The sequence below is a fragment of the Glandiceps talaboti genome, chromosome 18 (assembly GCF_964340395.1).
Source record: "Glandiceps talaboti chromosome 18, keGlaTala1.1, whole genome shotgun sequence".
NCBI lineage: Eukaryota > Metazoa > Hemichordata > Enteropneusta > Spengelidae > Glandiceps > Glandiceps talaboti.
This window is the reverse complement of record NC_135566.1, coordinates 10,973,479-10,981,112: the sequence shown is the minus strand read 5'-3', so window position 1 is coordinate 10,981,112 and position 7,634 is coordinate 10,973,479. Positions and strand designations below refer to the sequence as shown.

The window sequence follows — 7,634 nt, the reverse complement described above, 5'->3', positions numbered from 1 at the left end:
ATTTCATCAATTGCTAAAATACGAATGTTTGCACTATAATAAAGTGACTTCAGTCTCCAGTGTACCAAGATGGAAGGAGCATAATTGTTGCGTTAGTATTTGTTTTTAACGGTTTTGTTTTTGCTATAAACAAAAAAAAATAACGCTACAATCATTTCACAGGTGTGAAATATTTAATGATTTTAGGGAGCCGTCAGTAATTACAAGGAGTGGGGAAATCAGGTCCGGACTGTTGCGTAAATATGACCCTCTCCCGATTCCGCCGTGTTAAAGTGGCCATATGGATTGGGTATGTATTTCGTATTTTTAATATAAAACAATCCTATCATGGCTTCCTACTTGAAAAATCAATGTGAAACAACATTGACAAAGTCTGTGTTTGTAACCTAATACATTGCAAAAAGCTAAAATAAAATTGTTTTTGTACGTACAATAACAAAGATTTTACACATTTATTAACCTTTCGTAATGTATTGAGTTACAAACAAGGAGTTGACACATGTTGTTTCTCACTGACTTTTCAAGTAGGGAGCCATGATTATAAAATTTGTTTAATAAATTATGAATCCAAAATAAATACCCAATCCTCATCCACATAGCCACTCCCTCAATTTTCTTTCTCTAAAACCTGACCGCCCCCTAGGTCTGTTAGAATATTTCAAAGCATAGTTTAGTCAGACATGGGAAAGGACAGTAGTCCAAGAATCAATGGTTGAAATGACTTACATGTAATCCCATCGCTGCCACCACATTGAAAGTATTAAAGACGTTGGTCATTTCCTAAACTACTAACAAAGTGAATCTGTGTGAAGATTGGAGCCACTGCACTAATCAATGTGTGTGGATCTCATTGGTTGAGCTGAGGGCCAGAACTCTCCTAAAGACTAGATCGAGTATACACTCGGGACCGAGATCAACATCCGTACAGCATGATCTAATCCCTTACCCAACTGTTCCCGTTTTACTCCTGTGAGACCCACTTCTCCCCTCACTTCACAGCTGAAAATTAATTCAAGACATGGTTGTCAGCAGCAATTTGATTGACATGGTCTGATGTGACTGTACCTAATCCTAACTCTAACCCTAACCGATATTGCAAGTGCGGGATGTTTGGAGGCAGCGATGGGATGCCAAATCACAAAATAATGCAAAGTTAAACAATACAATGAGTCAAAGTAAAATGTGACTTTCCCACAATCCCAATTCTAAAATGTGGCCCTTCCCGATTTGTATAAAGCGATACCTCCCCAACCTTCCTATGGCCCTTCTTGACTAGGAGAAGAGATGTCGTGCGTGGCGCTCGTTTTAATCACATCCTCTAAGGCTGTCGTAAGTGGCGCTCTTCATTTATACCGTACAATATGATAATCATGAAATATGATAATTAAATAAAACCCACTATCTGGTGAATAGGACCAGAGGAATGGGAGAGGTCAAATTTTACAATCGGTTCTCGGGGAGGACCATATTTGAGAAAATGGAAATTAGAGGAGGGTCACATTTTGTGATTTTTGTTATCCCATCGCTGCCACCACTGCCAAATCCAAATGCTGCACCATCCCACTGCCACACTTGTACAGATATATCAGAACTATGCTGACAACCATACAGTGAATCAATTGTTAGTTGTGGTGTGAGGCGAGGAGTGCATCTCACAGGAGTGATCAGGTTAACAGTGTTGTAAGATATTGAGGATAATGTGGTGGGTGTATGTATGTATGTATGTATGTATGTATGTATGTATGTATGTATGTATGTATGTATGTATGTATGTATGTATGTATGTGTCTATGTGTCTATGTGTGTCTGCATGTCTGTTCCACCCTTTTCTCTGGGAATTCTGGTTCATAGAGGGTAGACCGGGCTGGGGGTAAGCAGTACAACGTATAGGGAAAAAGTATTAAATTTCAGTACCTTGAAATACACAATTTACGAATTACATGGAAATACTCTGACTTTAGAATTACAAACTGAATGGTTGCTATTAGAAGGGCATTCTAATTCCATCAGTGTAGGAATTTACTAATAGGAATACATCTACCATTCTTTGTACTCACAACAAACATAAAGACGGTGCGACAGCAAAAGAATAAAAAGTGTCTGTATCTACAGAAGAATCGTCGTCTTATACCACTGTTGTCATGGTATTCTTTGTCGTAGAAAGTTTACAAATTGATTGAAAAAAATTACAGGTAGAGGACACAGTAAATTTGTTTTTTTTTTTATTTATTGAGCTTAAATATCCCAAGTAAATTCATTTCTCACCCACACGGCCACTTATTTTGATATTGATGGCTTGTCCCTTTAATGCACCTATTGATGAGTACTGTAATATTGACCGGAAAAAATAAAGAACCCAGTTTTAAAAATATTTGACTCAATAAAACACAAGGGAAAAACATCATTTTATTTCGTCTGGCCTACACATCTGACGTAAATTTAAAACTCTTATTGTTAAGATCACAAGAACTGGACATTAATGTATTTGCTTGTATTTAATTGTGTGTTTCTCATCGTTAACCCTTTTAATTGAATGATGTCGGGGTCGGTCGGTCGGTTAAAATTATATTTTTAAAACAAGAAAAAAAGTAAGAGTATGTGTACAAGTTGGTGATACTTTCACTTCAGGTTCAGTCTCAATAACATATAAATGACATTTAAAGTCTGCAGAAGGAGACATTGAACCATTTTAATATCAAAGTTCCCAAATTTCCACGATAAGCGATACTTTTCGCTCAGCCTAGATACACCGTGACGCTCGTGGGGGCATCTATCGTGAAATCAGTGGGGTTTTTTTAACCTTACCGTAGAGGTCGTCATTTAAAAAAAAATATTTTCGCCAGATTGAAGAATTATGCTGACTGATAGGGTCTGTTGGGTCACGAGAAACACAGAATTAAAAGCTGTAACAGGAATACTTTAAAAAATGTTTTGTTAGGTACAATAACTTACTGGTTATACCGTACACCGCTAGTATTGCATCACCTGTGGTAGTCCTGCTTGCATACGGAGTAAGTCGTCCCTTCCTTCTCCGTCCTGCGAAGAGCCAGCCGTGAAACCTGGGCTTATATACCAGAAATGCTAAACGTAAACGAGTTAAACATTTTGGTCACGTTGTATACCGGTGCCTGACTGAGGGTCACTGCAGATTAACTTCACACTGGGTGCGTACGCGTCGCGTCGGTGAACTGTGGGATGGGAGCTGTACTTATTTAGAAATCAATGATCGGAGATGCACTTTTCTGAAAGTTTTATTTTTGTATTAATACGGTTATATGGAACCGAACGTTGAACGGATACCTCTGCGTTATACCGTAGTTGTATATAACTTGCAGCGTGTACATGCGTATTGGCTTCTGATCAGTTGATAGGTTAATTAAACCTTACTTAGCTAAAACTTGACAGGGTAAATATGAAACACTCACTTTAACACAAGTCATATTAAAATCCAATATTTACATAAGTAGTATAACATATAATGTAGCGGGAACACCCCGACAATTCTTTAAATCCATCTTACTTATGATACTACTTTTATACCGTGATATGTACTCTAGAGGTGTCACAAACCAACTTCTTGATAATTGGTCATTGATTCAAAATATGTATTACAGGTACTGTATGTATGTATGTATGTATGTATGTATGTATGTATGTATGTATGTATGTATGTATGTATGTATGTATGTATGTATGTATGTATGTATGTATGTATGTATGTATGTATGTATGTATGTATGTATGTATGTATGTGTATGTGTGTGTGTATGTATGTATGTATGTATGTATGTGTGTGTGTGTGTGCGAGTGTGTGTGTGTGTGTGTGCATTCTAGCTCAGTTCTGTCGACAGCTGGTGAAGCGCTGTGCTTTTCTGTTTGTTTTTGTACTCAAATAATACATATGTCGTCATGGCAACCACCAAAAGACCACCAGCGATATATATCTTCGTTAACATACACAGGTAATTACTGTATCCAAACGTCATCGCAGCTCCCAGCGATTGCCACAGTCGATAGTTAGAGAAGGCCGACTCTTGATTATTTGGGAAGACCACCCCAAGCATAGCTGTAAATAGAAATGATGATACAGTTTTTTTTACAACGTATATATACATACAATAATGAAACAAGGCCGTCATCTGATTTTTGGAAAGATTAATTGTCCAATTTTCACCGGAAAATATATTATTTGCAGATAGCATAACAATTCTATTAAAATATGGGCATAGTGTGAATGTAGTTCCATTTGGTATTATATGCACCATAACATGTACCCATAATGAAGAAAAATAAAAATAATCATGTTCAAATAGCGATATCATGGTAACAAAACCAATCAAATTAAAATCACGGGGAGTTTTCTCTTTCTATGTGTAAATGATTAGTGACACTCCCATGTGTTGCAACACAAACATAATGTAAATACATCACGCTTGGAAAGAGTGGTCAAGATACCACATGTATTATGATGACGAAATGCGAATGATAAATGAAAGATTCAACTATGGAAAATAAAATATGTCCATACCTACAGATATGAGAGAGAGAGAGAGAGAGAGAGAGAGAGAGAGAGAGAGAGAGAGAGAGAGAGAGAGAGAGAGAGAGAGAGAGAGAGAGAGAGAGAGAGAGTGAGAGAGAGAGAGAGAGAGTGTGTGTGTGTGTGTGTGTGTGTGTCAGAGAGTGTGTGAGAGAGAGAGACAGACAGACAGACAGACAGAAGACAGACAGACAGACAGACAGACGGACGGACGGACGGACGGACGGACGGACGGACAGACAGACAGACAGACAGACAGACAGACATACAGACAGACAGACAGACAGACAGACAGACAGACAGAGAGAGAGAGAGAGAGAGAGAGAGAGAGAGAGAGAGAGAGAGAGAGAGAGAGAGAGAGAGAGAGAGAGAGAGAGAGAGAGAGAGAGAGAGAGAGAGAGAGAGAGAGAGAGAGAGAGAGAGAGAGAGAGAGAGAGAGAGAGAGAGAGAGAAATTTCAGATTTCAGAGTATGTGTTCTTGGACTTACAACTGACTTGGGTCTGCCATATAGCGTCAACAAGTCCCCACATCGCAGCAACTGTGACCAACAAATTCACGTCTCCCTTCTCCGGTTCCCATGTTGACATTGCGGCCAATAGGCCGAACAGGCACGCTCCACCCAACGTGAAAAGTGTAAAACGACCAACATATTCCATTATACGACCAAAGATGAAAGAGGAAACCGCTTGGACGACCCCATATGCTAACATGATATATCCTATATGGTGGACACCGAGGCTACAAGTGATGAATGCCTACAATGAGATAAATTTGATAAGGATAAGGTCGACGTCATTCAACACAAAACACCCACAAAACAAAACAAAAACTTCAAAAGTATTGGACGCAACACTGCATTGGCTGAAACTTTGTGACAGAAGTATCCTAATTATCAACAAAACCGTTCTCAGTAAAGCAAAACCTTCTATGCGTACTCTATCCGTCGCTCCCTCTCACCCTCTCCCTGTCGGTCTGTCTGTCTGTCTGTCTGTCTGTCTGTCTGTATATTTCTCTCTCTCTCTCTCTCTCTCTCTCTCTCTCTCTCTCTCTCTCTCTCTCTCTCTCTCTCTCTCTCTCTCTCTCTCTCTCTCTCTCATTTCCAAAGATTTCAACCGATTTTTTGACGTATATATGAGAAAATGTGCCGTTTCTCTCGCCACCTATTCGTTTATTTCTTACTGTTACATGTTACTGTCGGTAACATATCTCGGCCCCCGGGGTCTTAACCTTCATGATCGATGGCGGTTGTAAGAAAATGTGTACGCCTTCGAATTCAATCCGCCTTGCGAAATTACTTGATCATTAGACATTAGGTTGAAGAGTCATCACGTTTAGCGTATCAAAAATTGTCATGTTGCACATTTTGTGGGTTTCTTGGAGCAAAACCACGTGGTTTTAGAAATCTGTGTTATTCTAGGCTCTTTGGCATATCATCGACCATACATACCAATGTGATTTACATGTATAATGTGTTACCTGCTGAAACTTATCAAGAGTTATATATGTCTGTGTTTTCCCATACCTGTGTAAAATCTCCATAAACAAAAGCCATCGAAACTCCCGACAACATCATCAGTGGTACCAATAAGTAGAAACTCTGTTCTTTGAGAAGACGCAGAGCTGTCGTCAAACGAGCAAGTCCACCGATTGAACCATTCTTCTCAGAACAGGGCTTGTTTGGCAGGTCATCCAACATAAATCGAAGAATGATGTATCCAACGACAGTGCTGCCAAAATATACACTTAGAAGTACGTTCACAGTTTTATAGTCGCTTCCGATTGGCGAGGCACCCCCGGGCAGGTCACGACCTGGACAGTAATTATTTCCGCAAAACCGGCCAGGAAAGTTAGAAACGTCGAAGTTGGAACCACCGAACAGTATATACGATGATATTAAGTTACCCCATATTTGTGAAGAGAGGAAAAGCATGTAGAAAACTCCATTGAGATAACTAATTGCACTCTCCCTTGATTGAGTAGTGACCTCAGAATACCTCGTCGCAAGTGTCGTCAAATATGACCCCTGTGATGTCCATAATGGCCCTGCAGCGAGCCCGAGAAGAGCAGACGCCGGAATCAAAACCCAGGCACTGTAAAACAAATTAGCAGCCGCATACAGAGCGTAAAACGTAATACTATAAACCATCGTCAATCTGGATCCAAGCTTGTCGATGATATTTGGAGCCAGTAAACACGACACGATAAAACATGCATAGATCGTACTCAATGAGATGACGCCAACTCCAGCCGACTGGTTGATCGTACTCTGTAGATTCTGTAGGCCGTTGAAGGCTGTAAAAACCAACATAAAAACAAAACCAAGGACCAGGAGGTTTTTCCAGCATTGTCGTTGTTGTAATTTCGTAAACGATTCCGTGTACGCGGCACTGTCAGTTAGAAAAGTCTGTGTGTCATCTTCACTTCCTTCGACAGTGAGCTTCATGATACCGGTACCAAATCCTAGGGTTACTGGGAACAAGCTGTATTGTCAGAGAAAAAATATCAACGCTTCCAAATATAAATAACCGCAATCACAGTGGTCGCCACAGACGTATGACCTCAGTGCTCTGACGGGTCAAAGACTCCCCTAGTTTATGGTTTATATATATACATTGTACATTCCCCTTTTCATGTTTTTAGCGCTCTTGTGATGTGACTCAGACCACTATAGAGAATGTGATAAATCCATTCACGTGCATTATTTTGGATACGCTTTTCAACATTGAACTCTGCGTAGGAATGTGTAGAGAGGGGTTGTGAAAATTTGCATAGGGGGAAAGGGTAGGTGTCACCTGCGACAGTAAAAACGAGGCTCATGTATACGTGGCGCTGTATTGCATTGTCACTCCGGAGAGGGCCAGGGAATTAGGTGTGGAATTTACAAACTGGTTCTCGAGGGAGGGCTACATTCAATGCATCTTACCATTGCCACATCCCACCATTACCACCATGGCCAAATCTCACCACTGTCACCGAACAGTTGTACCACAATATCAACATACAAGTCAAATTGCTGCTATAATGAATCAATTTACACATGTATTAGTTGTAGTGTAAGGAGAGTCACGTACACTATGTGGGAGTGTCAACAGTCAA

The 7,634-nt window shown here is 39.9% G+C and overlaps 1 protein-coding gene across 1 annotated transcript; it reads right to left on the bottom strand.

Moving 5' to 3' along the window:
- Nucleotides 1-3,830: 3,830 nt before the first annotated feature.
- LOC144449646 (protein unc-93 homolog A-like) lies at nucleotides 3,831-6,981 on the bottom strand. The gene is made up of 3 exons (XM_078140220.1): nucleotides 6,061-6,981; nucleotides 5,026-5,293; nucleotides 3,831-4,066 (listed from the first exon to the last, which is right to left on the bottom strand). The coding sequence occupies exons 1-3, from the start codon at nucleotides 6,979-6,981 to the stop codon at nucleotides 3,831-3,833; spliced, it is 1,425 nt and encodes a 474-aa protein (XP_077996346.1).
- Nucleotides 6,982-7,634: the final 653 nt, after the last annotated feature.

What these genes read in the sequence shown, in the direction of transcription:
- LOC144449646 (XM_078140220.1), bottom strand. Translation starts at nt 6,981, where the DNA reads ATGAAGCTCACTGTCGAAGGAAGTGAAGATGACACACAGACTTTTCTA. An exon ending in TTTATGGAGATTTTACACAG is followed by an intron (nt 5,294 to 6,060) that starts GTATGGGAAAAC and finishes ATCTCATTGTAG; the next exon opens with GCATTCATCACTTGTAGCCT. An exon ending in ATGGCAGACCCAAGTCAGTT is followed by an intron (nt 4,067 to 5,025) that starts GTAAGTCCAAGA and finishes TTCTATTTACAG; the next exon opens with CTATGCTTGGGGTGGTCTTC.